Genomic DNA, 23,944 nt, shown 5'->3' with positions numbered 1-23,944 from the left:
AATTACTACTAAGAAAGTCTATACACAATCTTTGCTTCTAGTCCATACAGTTGTAAAGAAGCCCCATGTGTTTTGATTTATATCCCTGATGGACATACAAAAGAAATGCCAACATTTGGATCTAAAGAGAAGTCTAAGGCAGAAACAGCAAACAAAGAGGTAAAGAAACCCAGTTTATGTGAATTACAAGTGAAGATGGCTACTTTCAGAAGTTGCTTTACAGTGTAATCCTATACAGAGTTACTGCACCGCCACACCCAGCCATTTCAGCAGGCCGCCGTAGCAGCCCACCAACAGATCAATTCCTCTGGTAGAGCAAGTGCCCCAGGGAGGGCAAATCCACTGGCATAGGCCTTCATCGCCTCCAACACCAGACTCCCCCCTCCCTGAATGGGGCTATTAGTCTTCCTGGCATCTGATATTTTCACTGTTTTCTAGAACTCTAAGAAATAAACAAACTATTGTTGTCCTTCACTCTTCCCTATTAAGGTGCGTGGTGTTTTTGCTTAGATGATGTAATTCTGTGGCATATCTAAAACTTATTTTTTAAAAGTTGATTTTAACTTCTAAAACCTCTTACTGATCTAACTGCAATTAATATAGGTGCATGTCAGGATTTGAATTGCTCAGAATGGGTAATCAAGACCATATCCTATGCCACCCAAAAGAGATCCAATAAAACAAGCTATATTATTCCTCTTTAGAGTTTCTGTTTGCTTTTTGTCAAAAGTGAGATAATTGTAATGATCTTGCACACACAGAGAGAATGGGAGTTTTTTCCATCAGAATTCAGGATTGAAACTCTTTTTTTCATCCAGTTGATTAAGTGCAATATAAAAAGTATGTTTTCTTTTCAAAGACCAGCACTACATTGAAAGAACAGCCTGCTCCACTTATGGCCGATGTTCCTTGTCCTACATCTTCATCGGAGGACCACGTAACTCTTTTTAACAGAGTGGCAGCCCAAGGTGATATAGTTCGTGTCTTGAAAGCAAAAAAGGCAGCAAAGGAAGATATTGATGCTGCTGTGAAGCAGCTGTTAGCCTTGAAAGCAGAATACAAAAATAAGGTTGGTCAAGACTACAAGCCTGGAAATCCTCCAACAACTGTAGCCGTCCAGTTTCAGCCTTCTGGGATCCCCACAAGCAATCTAGACCACAGAGCTCTTTACGACAATGTAGCTCAGCAAGGAGAAGTGGTTCGAAAACTGAAAGCAGAGAAAGCACCCAAGGTTAGTGTGCTGAGAGATTAGATCAGGGAATGGTAGTGTTTTGTTGTCCCCTTTTCCCGGTATTGTGGAGGAATGGGGAACTCACGTACTATAAAACATATTCAAAAAAATGCCTTTAATAAAGAACAGTCTGCAAATCAAAATGCTCTTCTTAACTGTGTGCTACATTTTAATAATATTTTTGTGCAGTGGGGAGCAAGTTTAGGTTATTATAAATCTGTTTTTGTCAGCTTGTGCATGTGAATAATTGCATCTGTGCCAGCCTTCATTTCTGCCTTCTCTTCCATAACTCTTCTTTCACTTCCTGTTTTAGGATCAGATAGATGCTGCTGTGAAACTGCTTCTAGCTCTGAAAGCAGAATATAAGCAAAAATTAGGGCAGGAATACAAACCTGGAGACCCACCAAAGGCTGTCCTTCCTAGATCAACTCCTCCTGCTCCTCCTCCTTCTCTTCCTCCTGCATCCCCCTTCCTGGTAGACAGCAACGCTCTTTACAGTAAAGTAACTGAACAAGGCAATGTGGTTCGTAGACTTAAATCCGAGAAAGCTTCAAAGGTATATAATGGCTACTCTGTAGTAGTAGATTTAACTAGTAATAGATTCTTGGGAAAAATATATAACTGAACAGTAGCAATACCATCCTCCCTTTTTTTTTTAGCAGTGTCAGTCCAACAAGTATTGTTTTTGTTTTCTCAGTATCTTGTACTCTTTCATACAAGATGGATAATTTTGTTGTCCAGTCATATCAAAGTGTTGGCATGGATGGCAACAGTTAAATGATAGTGGAAATTAATCAAAATTAGGAACAGTAATATGCTTTTATAATTCCCTTTTTTTCTATTGGCCTGCATTATCCTCCATTCACATTTTCAGTATATGAAGCTTTGTATAGGGCTTAATACATGCTTTCAGATTTGTTCACGGCATTGCTGGCATTTTTAAAATTGCAATTTATGTAATCCTGGTGGATTGTTTACAGAATGTCTAGTGATATAGGGCTGAATGATTTGAAAATGGAGGCCAGTTGAATTATTTTCCATTTAATATTTGGACAGTATAAATAAAATGAAGTAAAGAAAAGAGTCCCTAATGAATTGTCTACCCAAGATCTGGTTTTATTGCATTTATGTAAAATTTCCTTTCATTTCAAAATATTCCTTATGACCATAATGCATACATGAGATTGAAAAACAGTCACAGCAATATGGTATTTTGGCCTTTCTCCTCTCTCTCCCCTTGTTTCATGCCCTGCTGGAAATATTTCTACTCTTGCTGATCCATTTTACTCTTTTCCTGATTCAGGATCAGATAGATGCTGCTGTGAAAGTGCTGCTTGTTCTAAAGGCAGAATATAAACAAAAGACAGGTCAAGATTATAAACCTGGAAATCCACCTCCAACTCCTCTTTCCTCTTTATCCTCTTCTGCTTTCGATCCTTCTCCTCCATTCTGCAATGGCTTGACATCCAGCCCCATAGACAGAAAAGCTCTGTACAATAAAGTAGCTGAACAAGGCAAGGTGGTACGGAGACTCAAAGCTGAAAAGGTTTCCAAGGTATAATAGTGGTAAATATGTACAGTGGCTTACATGCATCTATACAGTTATTTTTAATGTGAGTAAAGTCCAATTTTGGATAGAAGAAGAGTTGGTTTTTTACACCCTTCTTTTCTGAACCTTCCCCCAGCTGCGCAACAGACACCTTGTGAGGTTGGTGGGACTGAGAATTCGGAGAGGACTGTGTCTAGCCCAAGGTCACCGAACAGGCTTCATGTGGAGAAGTGGGGAATTTAATCTAGTTCTCCAGAGAGGAGTCCACCACTCATGTGGAAGAATGGGGAGTCAAACCCAATTCTCTAGATTAGAGTCTCCCTCTCTTAACCACTACCATTCTGGCTGTCAGAAATAGTTCCAAGTCCCTTGTGTTCTTCCTCAATGCATGAGCGATACATGATGTGCAGGGAATTCTGGAGGGATGGGATTAACATCTAATGCTTAGATATCTAGATTTCACTGTATGTATAATTAGTGGTAGAAAGAAATCTGCAAAAGATAAATCAAATCTATAGTAGGTTAGCTTGGTATTTTCACGTTGTGTGTTACTGGGATATGCAGGCAATAGACAGGTTACATACCGCTCGGAACATCTCAATTATTGTGTTCCATAGGATCAAGTGGATGAGGCTGTAAAACTCCTCCTTTCCCTGAAAGCAGAGTACAAAGAGAAGACAGGTCAGGACTATAACCCCGGACAATTGCCTGCATTTCAGGCACCTGCTGTGACCCAGCCAACAAGCACAGCAACCAGTGATCCTGACACACCAGAAGCCAAAGCTCTCTTCACCAAGGTGGCTGCCCAAGGAGAGGTGGTCCGGAAATTAAAAGCAGAGAAGGCAGAAAAGGTAACAGGGTTTAATGAACATTTTATATATTTGAATAGAGCCTGGGCACGTATACTATTCATTTTTATTGTTTATGCTAACAACTTGTCCCATGTCTATAAGATCGCCTCTGTTCAATGGGGTGTTGAGTAGTTCTCAAGTGTGCAGATATCTCTGTAAAGTCTGGCAACATTTTTTTCAATTGATTTGCAGAACTCATTTTTTAAAAATATAAATCCTGCAGAAATCCACCAGTTACCTGCAAAGGTAACTGCAAAGGTAACAGAACAAGTAGAAACCAGTGGCCCTCAAACTCCAAAGACTAAGGTTTCCTCCCTTGTGGAATGGTCTATTTTGATTACACCTGTCCTCTTACCAAAATCCTGTACTTGACCAAAAAGAATATCCTCAACCCACACTAAAATACAGAAGACTGTGTATTTTTTCTTTGGGTCAGCATCATTTTTCATTTATACAGTAAATATCCATGCTTCTTTACAGGGTAACAGGCACATAAAAATAAGTTCAGGACATTCTCCAAAGAAATTACACTCTATGTGTCTTGTCCCAATCTAGCTGCAGTGATCCATACAGTGGTCACCTGTACTGTAACTCCCTCTATGCAGAGCTCTTTGAGGGTTCTTACAGGGATGTTGTTGAGGTCACAGATACAACTAGGGCTCTGACAGCTGCACTGGCTCCCAGTTGAGCTCTGAATCTGGTTCAAGGTTTATGGGGTTAATATTCAAAGCCCTGAACAGACTGAGACCGTGGTGGCGAACCTTTGGCACTCCAGATGTTCATGGACTACAATTCCCATCAGCCCCTGCCAGCATGGCCAATTGGTCATGCTGGCAGGGGCTGATGGGAATTGTAGTCCATGAACATCTGGAGAGCCACAGGTTGCAGACCCCTGCTATTTTGGCCACCATACCTGTGGCACTGCCTGTCCCTATATAGCCCCCAGTAGGGCATTATGCTTATCTGGTAACAACCAATTGGCAGTCCCTGGAGACATCCGGCTGTTCTCAACCAGAGCCAGAGCCTTTTCAGCTCTGGCCCCAGCCTGGTGGAACTGTCTAGCAAATGAGAAAGATGAACTGGAATCTACCATGCAGGTGTCTTCTCTTCAGTGGGGCAAAGTCATTCACAAACAGTTAGGTCATGTCCCCTACTGTCTGAGCAGGGCTATAGCAAACTTGCTCCTCCTAGTACAGGGCCGTCCCTCCAGGAGTAACAAGCTCTGCTCCACCTGAAAAATTTAATCTCACCTTCTAAATTAACCTTAGAGTGGGAAAAAGTGAAGTACTTCGCTCCACTGAAGAGAAGACACCTTCACGGTAGGTTCCAATTCATCTTTCTCCTTCAGTGGGGCTTCGTCATTCACAAACAGTTATATGCCAAAGCTAAGACCTAGGGAGGGAAACCCCCGTTAGCAATGATCCCATCTGAATATATGTGTAATCCTACCGCAGGAATCCGGATAGACCACCTCCTGTAGGACTCTCCAGCCCAAGGCTGCCTCTGCTGACGCTTGTCCATCAAGCCTGTGGTGCCACATGAAAGTAAAAAAAGATGACCAGTTGGTGGCCTGGCATATCTCTTCTACTGGAGCTCTGGTGGGGAAAGCTGCAAATGCAGCTGCTACTTGAGTGGAATGAGCAGTGATGTTTCCAGGAGCGTGCAGACCTTGTTCCTTGTATGCCAGCTTTATACAGAGAGTCACCCACCGAGCTAAGGATGATTTTGAGGCCTTTCCTCCCTTATTTTGTCTCCCATACAGAACAAACAGAGCGTCTGTCTTCCTAAACTTCAGTTCTCATCAAATAAAACTTTAATGCTCAGTGCACATCTAGGGTGTGCCACTCCTTTTCTTTTTCATGGCTAGGATAGAGGCAGAAAGAAGGAAGTATAACTGGTTGAGCCAAATAAAAACCAGAACTTACTTTTGGTACAAGGGAAGGATCCAACCTCAGGATCACTGAGTCTTTGGTAAAAGTGCATAACTCCTTCCTTTGAGAAAAGCCACTAGCTCAGAGACCCGTCTTGCCGGGGTGATGGCAACTAAAAATACCACCTTTCAAGTTAGGTAACTAATGCCCACTTGTCCTAAAGGGTCAAAAAGGACTTTTTGACAGGGCTCTTAAATTCTTCATAGACTCCATGAGGGAACCTGTGAATCACTGGCAGAGCCATCTGCACTGTGCCTTTAAGAACTTGCAAATAAGAGTGTTCTGGCCAGGTGACGATAACCCTTGCCCCTAAGGCAAGGGCTGCCAATTGCCTCTTAAGGGTATTGAGTCACAACCCCATCTTCCAGGCCTCCGACCAAAACATGAGGATGTATTCCCTTGAAAGAGAACTAGGATCTGCCTTGAATGTCCTTGCCCACTTCTGGAAATGGAGCCATGTAGAATAATAATTCCTATTAGTTGAATTCCTCCTAGCTTCGAGGATAACAGAAACTACTTCCTCTTGTAATCTAGAGACCTCAAAACCGGTTCAAACTCCACACCACCACATGAAACCAATCCGGATTTAGTTGTGCAATGAGACCTTGGACCAATAGGTGACTGTGAGTGGGCAGATTCCATGGTTCCTGAACCCACAAGGCTATTAGATCGGGGAACCATGGTCTCCTCTGCCAGAATGAGGCCATCAGGATTACTGATGCCTCTATCTGATTTGCAAATCAGCTTCCTATCAAGGAGATGGGGGGTAGTACACCTTTCCCTGAGCCCAAGCTGTCTGAGCCATTTATGCCCTCTGATAATGGGTGTAGAACCTGTCCACTTGACAATTGTGTCTGGTGGCACAGATCTATCACAGGGAGACCGCATCTCCTGACTATCTGGCAGAACACTGCTGGATTTTGGTTCTACTCACCCTGTTCTATGTCTGATTTCTTGATTCAGTGGAGCTTCTCCAAAACAGCGACCTGTTCGGATGCAGGGCTATGAAAACTGTATGGAAAAGGGAAGGACCACACTGTACTAGGAGGAGCAAGTTTGCTTTAGCCCTGCTCGGACAGTAGGGGACGTGACCTAACAGTTTGTGAATGCTGAAGCCCCATTGAAGGAGAACTAGAGAGTTCAGGATCTGGCTTAATTCTGCAGGGCCTGCAAGAGGCAGATGTTCTGACAGGTCTATGACTCAGGCAGCGATGGTTACATCCTAGCTGGCCTCCCCATCCTTACCCCTATCTTCTGTTATTACCTTAGTTGATTGTGTTTTTTTCCTGTTCCTTCACTGTTACCTTCCCTTTCTAACTTGTTTTCCCATGTAACACTGAAACTGATGGATGCCAGCTGGAATTTTAGAAATTATTAAACTTGATAAGGTTATTGATCGTACTGTGTATATTGTATTTTAAATTTATTGATTTTAATTGTTAGCCATCCTGAGCCTTACAATAGTCAGAAAAGGGTAGCAAATAAATGTAATAAAATAAAATGAAATAAAAAATTCCTCCTCCCACCTGAGTTCTGTGGCTTTCCCCTACTGTCAAGCGTGTTTTTGTCCAAGTAAGGGATTACTTGTTTTGTCATGGATGTGTTGTCTTTCCAAAGGTTACAGTTGATGCTGCAGTGCAAGATCTTCTTCAGTTGAAGAAGCAATACAAATCACTAACCGGGGTAGACTATAAGCCAGTCTCTGCAGCTGGTGCAGAGGACAAAGACAAGAAGAGCAAGGAAAAGGAGAACAAATCTGAGAAGCAGAATAAACAGCAGAAGGAAAATGATGGCCAGAAGAAACAGCCACAGAAGGATCAGGGTGGGAGCAGCAACTCATCTTCTGGGGGACCAGGAGATGGCCAAGGGCCTAAGAAACAAACCAGGTATAAAAAGTATAATTCTATTTCAAATGGAGCTTGAACAGCACTGTAAAAAGGAAATGCCCAATCTTCAGATTGGCATTATGTTGTCTGAAGCATATAACTAGCAGAAGGCATTTTTCTGATGTTACAATGTTTTCTGTTCTGCAGCTGTACGTTAATGTTTTCTAACTATTATTACTTCTGCTATTATATTGTTTGTTTAGTCCCAGTTATTTGCTGTCATTTCCCCCCACCCATGCCTTTTACAATAAAGGTGAAGGTAGAGAGGAAGGCTTGATAAAGATGTAATAAAGCAGAAAACACGTTCGCATTTAGTGTGATATGGTATCCTGAACTGCTGTTCACATTCTAAAATGGTGTAGTTATGCTACGTATATGATAGACTGTTGCGAGTATTTTATTTGCGTATAACTTTTAACATAAGTCTGTGTGGTTCATGTTTTAATTGTAAGCAAATTTAATATTTGAAGACAGGATACTCAAAAAGCTTGTGGGGCTTTGTATTAACTCAGTGACAGTGCATGTATTGGGAGCAAACATTTCTAAAATCTTCCAGTACTCATTCTCAAGTCTTGCCTCAGTCTTTGCAGCTAAAAGTTTTCAACTGAGCACCAATAGTCCCGCTAATCTAAACTTTCAAAACACTGCCTGGCGGCCCCTGCTGTGCATATGGTACCATGTTGCTTAGTGTTTTTTATACAACTTAAACAATGAAGGAAACTGGAATTCTATGTGTAATCATGTATGTGTGGGTGTTTATTTTGGGATTTTGATGGGCTTGAACATAGTAAAACAAAATCCCATTTATTAATGTTGAACACAGCATGGTAATATTGAAGATCAGTTTATGTATTTGATTATTTTAATATCCCATGGAATGCAAGACTGTTCATGGGGTCTCCAAGAGTTCATTCATTCAGACAGTGGTTAGGCCCAGCTTTAACAAGTTTGCATGTCATGTGATAATGATATGAGCCCATATTTAAATATTTTTTCCTGTTGATATTTTTGTTGACTTAGCATCTTTCCCCTCCTGTATTTCGATATGTAGATGTGAGATGCATTTGCAGAAACTGTTGTTTCATATTCTTCTTTTAAATATTGCAGATTGGGTCTAGAGGCTAAGAAAGAAGAGAATCTATCTGAATGGTATTCTCAGGTAAGCAGATTTCAGTTTTCACTGAGAGTTATTGCTTGTAACTTTACCTCAAAATAACCTATTCTAAGAAGTAAAATTATGTTGGTGAAATAATGGATTTTTTCTCAAATTTTGTTCTGTTTATTTATTTATTTGTCAGGAGATTCCCTCATTATCCCAATATATATTTGTCTGATTCTGTCACATAACACTGGAATGCATTTCATGACTTAGGTTTAGTACATACTCTCAGTTCCTGCTCATTGTTATGGAGTAAAATTGGGGTAGAGAAGCTGTATCTAAAACTCAAAACAAGTACTCTGTCCTAAACAGTCCGCTTCAAAATGCATCTTCACTTAAGGGAATCATTTGGAATTGTCCAAGAAACAATATCCAAATGCATTTAAAGGCAGCTATTAGCTTTTGGATGATCATGAGTCTGATAAAAGGTTTTGTATTATCAAATCTGCCTGATTGTCATATTGACTGCGATCCAGAACACAGTTCCACTGAAATCAGTAGAATATAGTAGGCTATAGCTTTATACATAAAATGAGGACCAAAATAAAATCCCCATTAATCAGACGATTATTTTCTTCTGATTCTCATAGAAATTGAATTGTTACTTTCTAATCTTCTTAACTGTTTTCTTGTGTACATTTAAACCTTCTGTTTACAATATGCATCCATCACATTAAAACCTTCCCATTTTTCTACAAAGGTGATCACAAAATCAGAGATGATTGAATATTACGATGTCAGTGGCTGCTACATTCTCCGTCCATGGGCTTATGCTATCTGGGAAACCATCAAGGAGTTTTTTGATACCGAAATCAAGAAACTTGGCGTGGAAAACTGTTACTTTCCCATGTTTGTGTCCCAGGCTGCACTAGAAAAAGAGAAGACACATATTGCTGACTTTGCCCCAGAGGTAATTTTTGATGCTGCATTTGATTATTATTTGAATCATTTTAAATGCAAAAACTAGCTCTAAACAAAATAAAAAGTTCAGGCATGTGTCCCTATGAAGGAGTGGTTCCAGTGGAATGCACCTTTTGAGCTATTGTAGAGATTGAGATGAATGGGGAAGGCTTTGAGGTGAATGGGGAACGTGTGCAGGAAAGCTCTAGATCAGAATGACTGTAAAAATCTTTGAAGCACGTATATATTTATATAGTTAAATGAAAAGACATTTCTAAGAAGGAGGAAAATATCATGAAGTAAAAGCATCTCTAAGAATTTACTGCTATTTGTTTTAGGTTGCATGGGTTACACGGTCTGGCAAAACAGAGCTGGCTGAACCGATAGCTGTCCGTCCTACTAGCGAAACAGGTAAGATTTGGCAGTAAAGTACATTAACTGAGAGGTTTTATTTCCCTTTACTGAAAACTGGTGATGATGAATGTTGTGCTGAGAACAGAACCTTTGCATTAGACTGTTGGTTGTGGATTTGAAACAGGTGAAATAAAATTTGTGTTTAGCAAAGAACTAAACAATTTAGCAAAGTTTGTCAAGAGAGGTGGTTTGCCATTTTATGCTGATCAAAACCTTTAAGGCTTTCTGTGGCCTGGGACCCCCATATCTTAGGAACCCTCTCTCCCCTTATGTCTCTACTCGGCCTCTTCGATCTGCAGAGGCTAACTTGTTGGAGACTCCCGGCCCCTCGATGATATGACTGGTCTCCACTCGGGCCAGGGCTTTTTCTGCTGTGCCCTGTAGAACACTCTCCCTCCGTCCATCAGGGCCCTGTGGGACCTTGAGCAGTTCTGCAGGGCCTGTAAAACTGAATTGTTCCACTGGGCCTTTGGGGAGGCCGGTTGTTGAGATGCCACCCCTGTATCCTTCTGTAGTGGGCTATGCAATACCAACATGTCTAATCCTCCTAGGGTGGAGTGATAGACTATAATTGAGTCTCCATATTTGTTGTTCTAGCATGGTTCAACATTTTAATCTGTATATTTATTTGTTTTAATGTTATTGTTTTTATGTGGTTTTGTACACTGCCCAGAGCCCTTCGGGGGGTGGGCGATATAGCAAATTTAATAATAATAGTAGCAGTTCTTCTTCTTCTTATTAATACTACTACTACTACTACTACAAAATATCAAGACTTAAAAATTGAACTGCAGCGTCTATGGCACAAACCAGCAGCAGTGATCCCAGTGGTGATCAGTGCACTGGGTGCTGTCCCAAAATCCCTGGGACAGTACTTGCAACAACTTAAATAAAATCACTCTCTGCCAAATGCAGAAAGCTGTTCTGCTTGGCTCTGCAAACATTTTACGCTGATGCATCACGTCTTCCTAAGTTCCAGAGTGGAAGTCGAAGCAGAAAGAAGGCCAACACCAACCAGTGTGATAAAACGTGTTTGTTGTTTTTGTCAATAGTAGTAGTAGTAGTAGTAGTAGTAGTAGTAGTAGTAGTAGTAGTAGTAGTAGTAGTAGTAATAATAATAATAATAATAATAATAATAAAAATAAAAAACAGGTTTTCAAAGCAAAAAGTGAAAAAATAGTGTTACAATTATTTTTGTCCTACACCCCTTTTGTAGTAATGTATCCTGCCTATGCAAAGTGGGTTCAGTCACACAGGGATCTGCCAATCAAACTTAATCAGTGGTGTAATGTAGTGGTAAGTACAGCTCATACTGTTGCTGTTCGCTATGTATCTTTTGCTTTTTAAAAAAGGTTTGGTCAAGAAATGTTAGGCTTCTTGGTTAATTTTATTTCATTCCTAGTATTCCATCCAACCTAATGCACTTTTGCTTATAATTTGGTCCAAATATTCATCAGCTGTGTGGTGTGAATAGTTGCACAATGTAAAAAAATCTGGGCAACTTTGAATTCACATCATCTGATATGTCATTGAAAATTAGAGTTTTGATCAGTGTTAAATAAGAATTTTTTTAGCTCAAGCATATGGATAAAAGTTTGTAACTTTAATACTGAATGACAAACTTGTTGTTTTTCTGTATCGAAGCGTTGGGAATTCAAACACCCACAGCCTTTCTTGCGAACTCGTGAATTCCTGTGGCAGGAGGGTCACACGGCATTCTCAACTTACGAAGAAGCAGCGGAAGAGGTAGACATGCAATGCTTTGCTGAATAGCATTGTTTATGTTATCAGCCATTTTAAAGGATATTTATAGGAAATCATTGCATAAATAGGACAGGATTGTTTGAGATGTAGCATGCTTTTATTGTGCTGCACACATTTTCGTATTTGTGTGATGGTGGTGGGTGGCATCTACTTTGTAATTCAGGATAGTTGCTTGGAAGGAAAAATGAAGTAGCTGTGAGTGTATACACTTATAGTATAATACTGTGGATGCATATTCTTAGAAGTTGGCTCCTAAACAAAAGCCTGTAAAAGCAGTTGGTAGAGTGAACTATGAAAAAAGTAAACTGTGAAAGCAGCCATGAAAAATCAGACCAGTAGTCAAGCTTTTTCAGACCAGTCAGTCAGATAATATTGGAAAGTGCATGAGCAATGCCTGTATGCAGACAAAGGCCTCATCTGCTGATTGCTTCCCAGCAGCCTGCTGGCCACATTTGGCTATCATGACTAGCAGCTAATGATAAATCTATTCTCCACAAATCTGTCCAGCCCTCTTTTTACATCTGCTTAAGCCAGTAGAGAGCACCATTCCCAAGCCAACTACTCACTGTGTGAAGTAGTAATTCCTTTAGTCTGTATTGAATGTATCCCTGTCAACTTGTTAGCATGGCCCCTTGTTCTAAGAAGGTGGGAAGGTTTCTATCCATTTTTTCTGCATTGTGCATCATTTTGTATCATTCACTACTCAGTTACCTTTTTTTCTGAACAAAAATCTCCAGATGCTTTAAGTATGCGCCCTAGGGAAGATTTTTCAACCAGGGTTTCAACTAGGGTTTCAACCACATGATGATTTTTGCTCTCTTGTGCACTCTTCTCCTTTGCCTTGCCTTGATATCCCAAAATCTTCTGCTGATGGTCAAAGGACACTTGTAAACAAAATTGCCGTAGTGTAGAGCTGCAGCGAGAAAGGAAAATTGGGTCCAGTTATCTCCACAGTCTGCTTCTCCTGGCTTGCATTACCATTAGCAGAATTTTGTTTATGACACTTACCGGGGGACTTTTTGGGTTTGTGAGGAGCTGTGAAAAGATCAGGGCAAGAAGGATCTGTTCTGCTGCCTTGGTAGGATTCAATTCATAGCAGCTGGCAAGCTTTGTGGTCATTCTGTATTCAAAGGGTTTTGGGCTATGCAGTTATTTTAGTAACTGGTGTTTAGTTTCATGCAGTAATTAAAACTGAAAATTAAATAGATTGTTGAATATCACTGGGTTTTGCTTTTCCATGGTGTGACATGCAAAAATTGCTTTGACTGCCCGTTGGTCATCATTGGCACCTGATCAGTCAACATGTTTTAAAAATTATAGGTTGAGACATCTCATCATCAGTGGCAGTAGGTGTCAGGTGGCAAATTGCTTCCTCCAGCCTTCTTCCACTTGTGGGGAGGATACAGTGAATTAATGGTTATAGTCAGCCCCACTGAGCTGAGTGGCCCAGCAGTGCTCATTTGTGGCACAAAGCAGGGGCTGGTTATTTAGCTTGTTCCAGAACAGTTTTCTCTTCCTTTCCTACCCCTGGTTACTGTATACAAGAAGGGCAATTGATTTATTCTATTCAATTTGTATCCTACCCTCCCCCAACAAAGGGTGAGCTCAGGGAATCTTCCAACCACAATCACATCATTTATATACAATCATATACTTATGATAAAATCACTTCTATTAATATAAAACTCTTCAGGTTAAAACCAAAATACACTATTTGATTTCTCTTGGTGCCCCCAATGATTGTTGTCAGATATAGCCAGCGGGGGAGAGGAAGAAAGGTAGAGGGAGGCCAGCTTATGTGTAGAGCGTTGCTGTCCTCAGCCATATTCTTAGCGGAACATCAAACGCTAATGTTAGAAAAGTCATCATAAGCTACCAGACTGACAAATGAATGAGAATTTCATTCCTCAGAATTTCTACTAGATGTTGTCTAGCACCAGGGCTCATTCCTACTGCTTAATACTGTTAAGAATGGTCAAAATGATTGAGAGTTATAGTAATGAAAGACTATAAAGGCTACTGTAACAATGATGACAAAGATGATAGTTTCTATTTATTTGTTTGTTTACAGCATTTGTACAAATAACCACAATTATAGTCTATCTACCTGGGATAAAGTCACAAGAGCAACATTTTATACAAAGCAAACTATCATCTTAGCATCATTGTTACAGTTGTTATTTGTTTTTTATAATACTGTTAAGAACAGCAGACCTTTGTATAGCAACCATAATACATAGCCAGGTTTGTGGAGTATTGTATATATTTCTTTTTCCTAGGCACATAATATTTTTGACCCACAAAAGTACATGGACAACTTGTTTTCGTCCAACCTTTTCAATTATTTTAATTGCTTATTCCAGGTGTTGCAGATTCTTGATTTGTATGCTCGAGTGTATGAAGAACTTCTGGCAATCCCTGTTGTGAAAGGAAAAAAGACAGAAAAAGAAAAGTTTGCAGGTGGAGATTATACAACCACTGTAGAGGCATTTATTTCTGCCAGTGGGCGAGCTATCCAGGTATGACTGAATACAGAATTTTTTTTACCATTTATTAGTGTATGGAAAGAAGAAATCTTATTTGGGTGCTGTGTGGTTTCCGGGCTGTATGGCCGTGTTCTAGCAGCATTCTCTCCTGACGTTTCACCTGCATCTGTGGCTGGCATCTTCAGAGGATCAGATCCTCTGAAGATGCCAGCCACAGATGCAGGCGAAACGTCAGGAGAGAATGCTGCTAGAACACGGCCATACAGCCCGGAAACCACACAGCACCCAAGTGATTCCGGCCGTGAAAGCCTTCGACAATACAAGAAATCTTATGTTTTCTACATTGTTTTTCAGGGAGCAACCTCTCATCACTTGGGACAGAATTTTTCAAAGATGTTTGAAATTGTTTTTGAAGACCCCAGGGTCCCTGGAGAGAAACAGTTTGCTTATCAGAACTCTTGGGGCCTCACAACTCGGACCATTGGTGTAATGGCCATGATTCATGGAGATAACATGGGTTTGGTGCTTCCGCCCAGAGTAGCTTGCGTTCAGGTGAATAAAATACATTATTATGCTAATATGAATCTTTAGTCTCAGTCTGATATTCCCTTTTATAGTGACTATCTGGAATGGGTTGGAACCAATGAATGGAATGACTTAACAGATTGGATCTTTCCCCGCTCCCTCCAGCAACTGCCCTCTTTTCCTCATGCCACTACAGAAGCTGCCGCTGCAAATCAGGGGACCATCATGAGCAGAATGGGATGCAGTTAAAGATGCTGCAAACAAGAAAGGGAATCTCCTGAACTTGCCACTCCACCAGTGCCTTGTGCAATCTCTTTCTCCATTTGAAATGAGGAGGGGTGTGTGTGTGTATGTGTTATCTCTGCTGTTTCCCTTAGGCTGCAGTCCCCTAAAGTTCATTAATGTACCTAACTTTATTAATGTTGCATCATTATTCAGGTTGTGATTATTCCTTGCGGTATCACAAATGCGCTTTCAGAAGAAGATCGGGAGGCTCTGGTAGCAAAGTGTAATGAATACCGAATGCGATTGTCCAGTGCTGACATTCGGGTGCGTGTTGACTTGAGAGACAATTATTCACCTGGCTGGAAATTCAATCACTGGGAACTTAAGGTAAATGTTGCTTCAGTTCTCTGTGATTGCTTGCTTATTGTCAGGCTTTCTTCAGAGATGTACTGTAATTTGGGGCAGGGGCAGATGTTGAAAAATGTCCAAGTCACCAGTTATCTGCTCTATTCTGACCTCTAGTGGAAAAAGCCAGTAATGCAGTTGTTTGGAAATGACATCGTGTCATTTGCTCAAGACCTGAGCAAGGCCTAATGATAGGATGTTTTGCAGATTATTAATTCATAGGGTCGCCAGAAGCAACTTGACGGTACATAACACGTGGACACACATTTTGGTTGGTCTTAATAAAAGATACATGATTTTGATTTTTGTATTTTGTTGGGAAAATATTTTATTTTGATGGATGAGGGAAGGGGCTTGTAACATGAGATCTTAATTAGTCTGTAGAATGAAAGCCCTGTAGAGAGATTTTTAAAAGAGACTTTTTAATATCTCTTCATATTGTACTCAAGGATAACTTGCTTTTAAACTCCTCTTATGACATGAAACAAAAATCAGTATTTTGAATCCTCAGTATGGGTCCATCTCTCTATACTTAAATGCAGAGATTGGAGCCATCAGCAGACAAGACAGATTTGTCTACAAAACTTGGAAAAACCCAAGGTTTGCAGAATTAAGAAGTATTAATGCTCCTCCCCCAGAAGCATCACCTATCTACATAATACAAACAGATATACAAAACTTTTTTTTACTTTTAGGGTGTGCCAGTGAGACTTGAAGTTGGGCCACGAGATATGAAAAATGGTCAGTTTGTAGCTGTCAGAAGAGACACAGGAGAGAAGTTGACTTTTGCTGAAAATGAAGCAGTGGACCAACTCAGACATATTCTGGATGAGATTCACACTAATCTTTACAACAGGTTAGACTTGGAGCAAGCCATCTTCTGTGCTTAAGATAAAACACACATTTCATACTATCCAGTTAGCTTGTTATCCTAAGGCACATTGAAATATTAATTGTCATAGTGTGAAAGTTGAAGTGAGAATCAATTCACACACAGTTCTTGGTAACTAAATCTTTTCTTGGCTTCTGTTTTCTGCATGCATACTGAAATCCAGATCATCACAGTTTAATCTAGTAGACTACTGGGTGTATCATTCAAACTTCTTTGATGGGTAGAACTGTGGTTTGTCATGCTACAGTTTAGAATGATAGCTGTTTGTTCTTAGAATTGCTCAGTACAGGTTGAGAAGAAGAAGTGATCAGCCAAGAACTGACTAGTATAAGCATAACGTAGACCAGCGGTTCTCAACCTGTGGGTCGCGACCCCTTTGGGGGTCGAACACATATTTCCGATGGTCTTAGGAACCAAGACACAAATAATTTTATGGCTGGGGGTCACCCCAACATGAGGAACTGTATTAAAGGGTTGCAGCATTAGGAAGGTTGAGAACCACTGACGTAGACTATCCACTTTGCAAAGAGTAATAACTTTTGGTTTGTTAGCAGTAGAATTGAGTATGATTTTGAAAGTTCAACTCTTTACATGCTTGACCTGCATTACTGACTTGGTTCTGAAGATAATATTTTAGTAGGTTCGCGTAACTGTATACCTTGACTGAATTTCTTCTTCTTTAGAGCTTTCAAAGACCTTAAAACCCATATGGTGGTGGCAAACACAATGGAAGAATTTCAGAAGGAGCTTGATTCAGGGAAGGTGAGGAGTTTTAAATGTGACTGGAATCTTGTTCTGATTTGCCACCATGAAACTAATGTTGTAGTCATTTGCATGTTCTCTGTCTAAACATGAGTAAATTCCATGCTGGCATCCTCTCCACCTGGGTGGCAGACACTAGCCTAGAGGCTGTCCACCCAGTGAGAAACATCCATATATTTCCAATGCAGCATACAAGTTGACTCCTGGCAAACAGCGGCGAAAGCCATCTCTCAAAAGTCATGTATGAAACAGCAAGTGTAAAAGAGAAGACTGAACAATTGCCCCCAAATCATTGAGCACCTATGGTCAAACATGCTGCTTTTTCAGCATGACATGTCTACACCAGGCATAATGAATACTAGTAGCTGATCATATACTGTAATCTTTCCAGTGTGCATAAGTGTAAAATAATTACAGAGCAATATAATGAGTATGAGAGTTCAAAGGACATATTATGTGCGTCAAGGAACTTGTTCCGTCTGATTAAGGTCATTAAGGACATTTAGAGATCTTGGAAGGCAAGAGGTTACCGAGTTTGTGCAGCACTCTCATTGCAGTGAAGTATTCCAGGTTGTCATCCAGCTGCTAGTTTAACAGTAGCATTGTGTAAATGCAACTGATCATACAGCAGCATTGCCTTTGGGGTCAGGCAGGGGGAGTAAGTCACCTTCCTTCATATCCCCATCAGTATAAATGACTTATTTATTTACAGTGTACTAATAGAGTTTAAGTGTTCTGTTGCTTTGCTTCTTAAGATAAATTTAAACTTTAGGACCAGGGTATTTTCTACCCACTCTTACTAAAGTGTTTGAGAGTATGAAAGAAGGGACTTCCACATGATCTCATACTACCAAGTAAAGCTCCAGTGTGGAACTGGACACAAATTTTTCTCTGGCATAACATTATTAAAAGCCATTACAATGTTTAGGGTGAGTGAGCGTATGTTCTTTATTTGTTACCATTTAAATAAATGTATGGCTTAACTGCTTGACTGTTATTTAACTATATTAGGCAGGTGAATTGGCCCAAGTACATTTGCAAACTGTGTATCTTTCTTTCCTCGATTAACTAAAAAGGAAAAATAGCATAGTACACTTGAGAAACGTTGTGGTTTTTCTTTTATAGATATAAGCCCTTTGTTAATCAGAATGAAGCTTGGTCACTCAAATTATGCTGAATTATGAGTAATTATTAACTTTTCTACATGCTAAACGTGCTGTCTGAATTTGGTTTATGTCAAATTTTAAGAGCAGCAAATGATTGTAAACCTTTTATAGCTGGAAAAGCAAACAGTGTACCAAATATCTTTATTGAAAAGTGAACACAATTACCTGAAGCTCAAGAACTTCTAGCACTCCCATGGTGTAATTTGTCATCCTCTCTTCAGGGGCATACCGTCCAGAGGAACATGGAGTGTCTTATGCCATCTGGGTGCCACCCATCTGGTCACGTGGGGTGGGGGCGCAAAATTGCCCCCTACACAATGAAGCCAACTGCGGGTCTACTGGGCGCCCCTCGGCCCTGCTCACAAGAGGAAGAGGCCCAGCAGGGAAGATGAGGCAGGGAGGTGGCAGGCCATCGCTGGTGGAGTTTGAGCGGGGGAGGGGGAGCAACCGGCGGGACAGTGGCAGGCTCGCTGCAACCTGCCATCCGCTCCCCCCCAGCCCTGGCGTAATCTCCACTGGTGGTGGCGCGTTGCATCCCTGCCTCATCTTCCCTGCCTGGCCCCACAAAAGGAAGAGACCCAGGAGGGAAGACAAGGCAGGGAGGCGGCAGGCCACCGCCGATTGAGGTTTAGCCGGGAAAGGGGGAGAGCAGCTGTGGATTGCGGCGAGCCTGCCACGGTCCTGCTGGCTGCTGCCCCCCCGGCCCTGGCTCAACCTCCATCAGCGGTGGCCTGCTGCCTCGGCAGCCACAAGAGAGATCTCGCTGCTGCTCCTGCTGCTTTGCCCAGGTGGGCGAGTGGGGAGGGCACCCCAGCTGGACCTGCAGGAGAGGGGCACCCCGCCAGGCCCACAGGAGAGGGGCGCCATTTAGTTCAGGTATGCCACTGCCTCTCTTCCACACTGCAACTGAGCTCTGTGTGTGCCTCAGAAATCATGTGGGACTCAGGATTAAGTCCAGTCTAAATCAGTAGCGTCAGGGAAAATATATAACACAGCAGCCACTGACTGCATTTTGGAGGGAAGGCATTGAATTCCGCCTTGAAAACAACATATCTGAAAGAAATATGTTAGAGTTTTGTGCATCATTAAAGCAGAAGATCAGCACTCATGCAGCACTTACACACTGTAGCATGTTTACCTTGATACTAGAGAAGATTGGATATTCTTCTATTTATTCAAATGCTTGTAGCATTATTATGCCACATAAACAGGTGGGAATTGAACATACTGTAGTGTGAAGGTGTGCAGTTTGGAGCCACAGCTCTGTCATTCCCCTCAGGACAAATAGGTTCAGCGGCAAGTTGGTAAAGGGGGGAGACTGAAATACCACCTCGCCCATCATTTTTTCCTAGTTGCTCCTTCTCTTTCCAGTGTTGTTTTAAACTTTTTAAGCAGCATACTTTAACTTGGCTCTTCTGAATCTGGACCAGTGACCTGTGTTGAGATGTCTGGTATATTTATTTATTTACAAAATGTATATCCCACCTTTCTGCTATCGCCAGGACCACCAAGGCAGCTAACAATTTAAAATCACATTTTTAAACCATTATAAGCCATTGATGTAGAGTGTAGGAATATATACAATGCAAGAATACAAATATATGTGCATAATGCTTTGGCCATTGTCCCCTTTACTGAACATGTCTTTAACCCATCACATTCATGTTATCATAATTTCTTTCTTTCTCACTTGTCCTAGTAAAGCAAAAGAGAGAGATTTACAGCTGAAAAAATGGCAGTTCTTTGCAAAGAAGTGGTTTTCTCTCCTTGTTAAAATACTAGCATAAACTGTCCCATTTATGTTTCTAACCTCTCTGCAGCTTGAGGATTTGAAGTGGGTCCCAGTGGTTTAAAAAGGGGGGGCGGGGGGAGAAATACCTGTTGCAAGGAAATTCATGGAGGAAATCCAGAAACACTTAAAAATCATTAGGACATCATACTTTATGATTTTTAGATGTGAGAACATCTAAGAAACTTTTTAAATGTGACAACATCTAGAAATGCCTTAAAGTGGAATGGGAATCAAAAAATATTTTTTTCCTTTAATCATTCTCTATAGAAAGAGTAATAATGATGAGGGCATTAAATAACACTATTTACTATGTATCTAATGTGTTTACCTCTTTAGTTTCAAAGTGCTAAAATGACATCATTTCACATCCTTTAATTTTTTGGGTAACATTTTATCAAGTTTTACCACAAGAGTTGGTTTTCGGTTTTCTTTCAATATGCATTAACCAAAGTTCTTAATTCTGGGGAATGCTATCTTGGGACCATTCTGCTTAATCCATTGACTAATCCTGAGCAATGGAAGCCAAATATTCTAATGTTTTACTGTTGTTTGTCTGATTGAGTGGAAATATTTTTTAAAAATGTTTTAAATAACAACAATGATGTTGTTTTCCCCCCTTGTCAGATAGTGCAAATTCCATTCTGTGGCGAAATAGACTGTGAGGACTGGATCAAGAAAATCACTGCCAGGTAAAAAATTGGAAAAGATAAGCAGGACTCATAAAGTATAAATCTATACAAGAAGAGATACAGTTTGTGTGTTAAGTCTCTTCCAACTCATGAATCAGTGTCCTCCAAAAGGTCCTACAATTAACAGCCTTACTCAGGTCTTGCAAACAGAGGCCCATGGCTCTCTTTATAGAGTCAGTTCATCTCATGAATCTATTTTCTTCCTGTCAGCTTTCTTCATTGTCCAACATTTCACACCAGTCCACAGTAATAAGGAATATTATGCCATGAATTAACTTCGTCTTGATCGCCAGTGACACATCCTTACACTTAAGAATATTTTCTAGCTTCTTCATGGCTGCCCTTCCTAGTCTCAGTCTCCTTCTGATTTCTTGGTTTCAGTCTCCCTTTTGGTTGATGATGGAGCCGAGGAATAGAAAGTCTTTCAATTCTTCATGTAAACCTTAAAGTTGAATAATTCCTCAGTAATCATTACTTTTTGTCTTCTTGATGCTCAGCTGTAGTCCTTTTTTGGCATTTTCTGTTTTAACTTTCAGCAGTAGTCGTTTCAAGTCTTTGCTATTTTCCAGTAATTTGCTATAATCGGCATATCTCAAATTGCTAATGTTCCCTCTCCCAATTTTCACTACTTCTCCATCTAAATCTGATCCAGCTTCCCTCATACAGATTGAAAAGATAAGGGGATAAAGTACATCCTTGTCTGACACCTCTGCCAAGCAGAAACCATTCTATTTGTCCTTTTTTGTTCTTCTCTTCTGTTTACACTGGCCATTATAATAGCCTCTTTGTCTCCATGTCTCCATCTTTGGAACACTGCATTTAGACTTTTGATTCTGTTTTTTCACCTTTTACTTTTCTTCTATCCTTAGCAATTTTAAAAGTTTCCTCAGTCATCTATCAAGACATTTCATTTCTTCTGTTTACATGAATAGTCTTTGCACGTTCTTCTTGATAGTATCTCTTATTTCAACTCATAGTCATTCTGGTTCACACTTATTTGAACTTAGTGATTCAATGTATTTGAACTTAGTAATTCAGTGTATTTACTGAATTCAAATCTGTTCTTTAAACTCTTCAGGAATGTTGCTTAGATTGTATCTTGGCACTATAAAAGTTTTGGTGTTTTTCTTCAGCTTAATTCTAATTTTCAATATTAACAATTAACGGTCTGTACAGCCCTTGGCTCCTGGTTTTGTTTTAGCAGAGAGAACAGATCTTCTTCATTTTCTGCTTCCAATTATGTAATCTATTTGATTTCTATATTGGCCATCCAGTAATGTCCATGTTTACGATCATCTGTTTGGTTATCAGAAACGCATGTTCACAGTGAACAAATTGTTGTCTTCACAGAATTCCATGAGTCGCTCTCCTGCTTCAATTTGTTCTCCTAACACAAATCTACCAACAATATTTGATTCTGGTTGTTGTGGGTTTTCTGGACTGGTAGTTTTTGCTCCTAACTTTTTGCCTGCATCTATGGCTGGCATCTTCAGAGGTATGGCATGGCACGATGTCTCTGTGGCACAGGCAGAAACACATCTGTGCCATGGAGCAAAAACTACCAGAGAAAAACTCTGTTAGGAGCAAAAACTACCAGATCACAGCCACAAAGCCCGGGAAAACCACCGCAACAACCAGTTGATTCTGGCTGTGAAAGCCTTTGATTCTGCTTGTTTTCCACTTTTGCATTCCATTCACATGTGATCAGAACATCTTGTTTAGATATATAATCAATTTCTTCCTAGACACTTGGATAAAAGCTTTCAATTTTTCCTCATCAACATCTGTAGTTGAGACATGAATTCAAATAATGGTTATGTTGATAGGTTATCCCTGAAGTCTGATAGCATTCAGTCAGACTTTGCATTATTGCCACTGACTGCTTCTGCTATGTGTCACCATTTCTATTAAGGTCCCTTCTTACTTGAATTCCTGACCCTCAGTAACTGGCCTGCAACAGCATGAAGCAGTCTGCCTCCTGGATCCTAGCACATCAGCCACAAAACCACTTCACAAAATGCCTGGGGGTGTCACTGTGCAGATTCCCACAAATAATAAGCAAAAAAATTTCCCATCTTGTTACTCTTTATCATTTTTGTTGATCTATACTGGAATTATTCTCCTGTTAAACATAGTTCTTCTTGCTTCAGTTTAAACATGATTAGATTACTACAAGTTAACTATTTTGTGGTATAGTGGTTAAAAACAGTGGACTTTAATCTGGAGAACCAGGTTTGATTTCACACTCCTCTACATGAGTAGTGGAATCTAATCTGGTGAACCAGGTTTGTTTTCCCACTCCTACACATGAAGTCTGCTTGGGTGACCTTGGGCTAGTCAGAATTCTCTCAGAACTCTCTCAGCCCTACCTACCTGTTGTGGGGAGAGGAAAAGGAGTTTGTAAGCCACTTCGAGACTCCTTAGTGAAGAGAAAAGTGGGGTATAAATCCAAACTCCTCTTCTCCTTCTTCTTCTATAGGAGATTTCACCCATGATACCTTGTCCTAGCTCACAACTTTTGTTATCATTTCAGTCAATTGGGAATTCAACAAACTCTGGTTTGTATTTCAGAGATCAAGACCTTGAGCCAGGTGCTCCATCCATGGGAGCAAAAAGTCTGTGTATCCCCTTCAAACCTCTCAGTTCGCTGCAGAAAGGAATGAAATGTGTCTGTGGAAAGAACCCTGCCAAGTTCTACACCCTCTTTGGTCGTAGTTACTAAGCTTCTAGCTGAAAGTATTCCTTGCCTTTTGAGTACTCAACTTTTTAAAATAAGACTGAAATCGTCCCAGATTCTGTCAAGTTTTATTACTTTTCAAAACAAGAATGGTTAATAAAGCCATATAGAGTCACACCACTTCAGTCAGTCAGACTCTCAGTAATGCATAGATTTTTCTGTATACAACTTCTCTAATAATAAATATGTATTGTCAGCTGTTATTTGACTACTTTTTACTTACATTTGAGAATACTGGATTATCTCTGTGTTAGTTGATGGACACACAAAAGTTGCACCAGTTATGTGGATAGAATAACAAAGGATTTGGTGGCACCTTAAGTACTTACTGAATAAAAAATGTATTAATCTAGTGTGCGTGTGGGGGGGTCGGCAGAGAAATTAAAAAGCCAGGATTTGATCGCGCATTACATTAATTTCAAAGAAGAAGAAACTATTACACTGCATTAAACTTCCTTTGGCAGTATAGGAATAGAACATCAAAGACATCAGGAGGATAATACAATTTTGTGAACTTCACCTTATATATTCATTTTATTCTCCTGCTTCAGTTTAACTGGGAGTCAAAATAACCCCACAC

At 40.3% G+C, this 23,944-nt stretch overlaps 1 protein-coding gene across 5 annotated transcripts in view; it reads left to right on the top strand.

The window, feature by feature from the left end:
- EPRS1 (glutamyl-prolyl-tRNA synthetase 1) overlaps window positions 1-23,567 on the top strand; it is a 50,829-nt gene extending 27,262 nt beyond the window's left edge. For 2 of the 5 annotated variants that reach the window (XM_048496896.1, XM_048496982.1), the window contains 18 exons: window positions 42-159; window positions 860-1,231; window positions 1,545-1,787; window positions 2,535-2,786; window positions 3,398-3,631; window positions 7,180-7,448; window positions 8,556-8,607; window positions 9,308-9,517; window positions 9,846-9,918; window positions 11,138-11,217; window positions 11,566-11,667; window positions 14,049-14,204; window positions 14,526-14,723; window positions 15,135-15,308; window positions 16,022-16,182; window positions 16,902-16,980; window positions 20,563-20,627; window positions 23,199-23,567. In XM_048496896.1, coding sequence (XP_048352853.1) covers window positions 42-159; window positions 860-1,231; window positions 1,545-1,787; window positions 2,535-2,786; window positions 3,398-3,631; window positions 7,180-7,448; window positions 8,556-8,607; window positions 9,308-9,517; window positions 9,846-9,918; window positions 11,138-11,217; window positions 11,566-11,667; window positions 14,049-14,204; window positions 14,526-14,723; window positions 15,135-15,308; window positions 16,022-16,182; window positions 16,902-16,980; window positions 20,563-20,627; window positions 23,199-23,349 — 2,989 coding nt within the window. In that variant the 3' untranslated portion in view covers window positions 23,350-23,567. The remainder of the gene's footprint in view (window positions 1-41; window positions 160-859; window positions 1,232-1,544; window positions 1,788-2,534; window positions 2,787-3,397; window positions 3,632-7,179; window positions 7,449-8,555; window positions 8,608-9,307; window positions 9,518-9,845; window positions 9,919-11,137; window positions 11,218-11,565; window positions 11,668-14,048; window positions 14,205-14,525; window positions 14,724-15,134; window positions 15,309-16,021; window positions 16,183-16,901; window positions 16,981-20,562; window positions 20,628-23,198) is intronic. The other 3 variants (XM_048497162.1, XM_048497245.1, XM_048497070.1) reach the window with 2 other exon arrangements.
- The last annotated feature ends 377 nt before the right edge of the window (window positions 23,568-23,944 follow it).

Source organism: Sphaerodactylus townsendi, linkage group LG01 (genome assembly GCF_021028975.2).
Source record: "Sphaerodactylus townsendi isolate TG3544 linkage group LG01, MPM_Stown_v2.3, whole genome shotgun sequence".
Lineage (NCBI taxonomy): Eukaryota > Metazoa > Chordata > Lepidosauria > Squamata > Sphaerodactylidae > Sphaerodactylus > Sphaerodactylus townsendi.
Note: the sequence above shows the minus strand (reverse complement) of the source record. Positions and strands in the feature narration are given on the sequence as shown.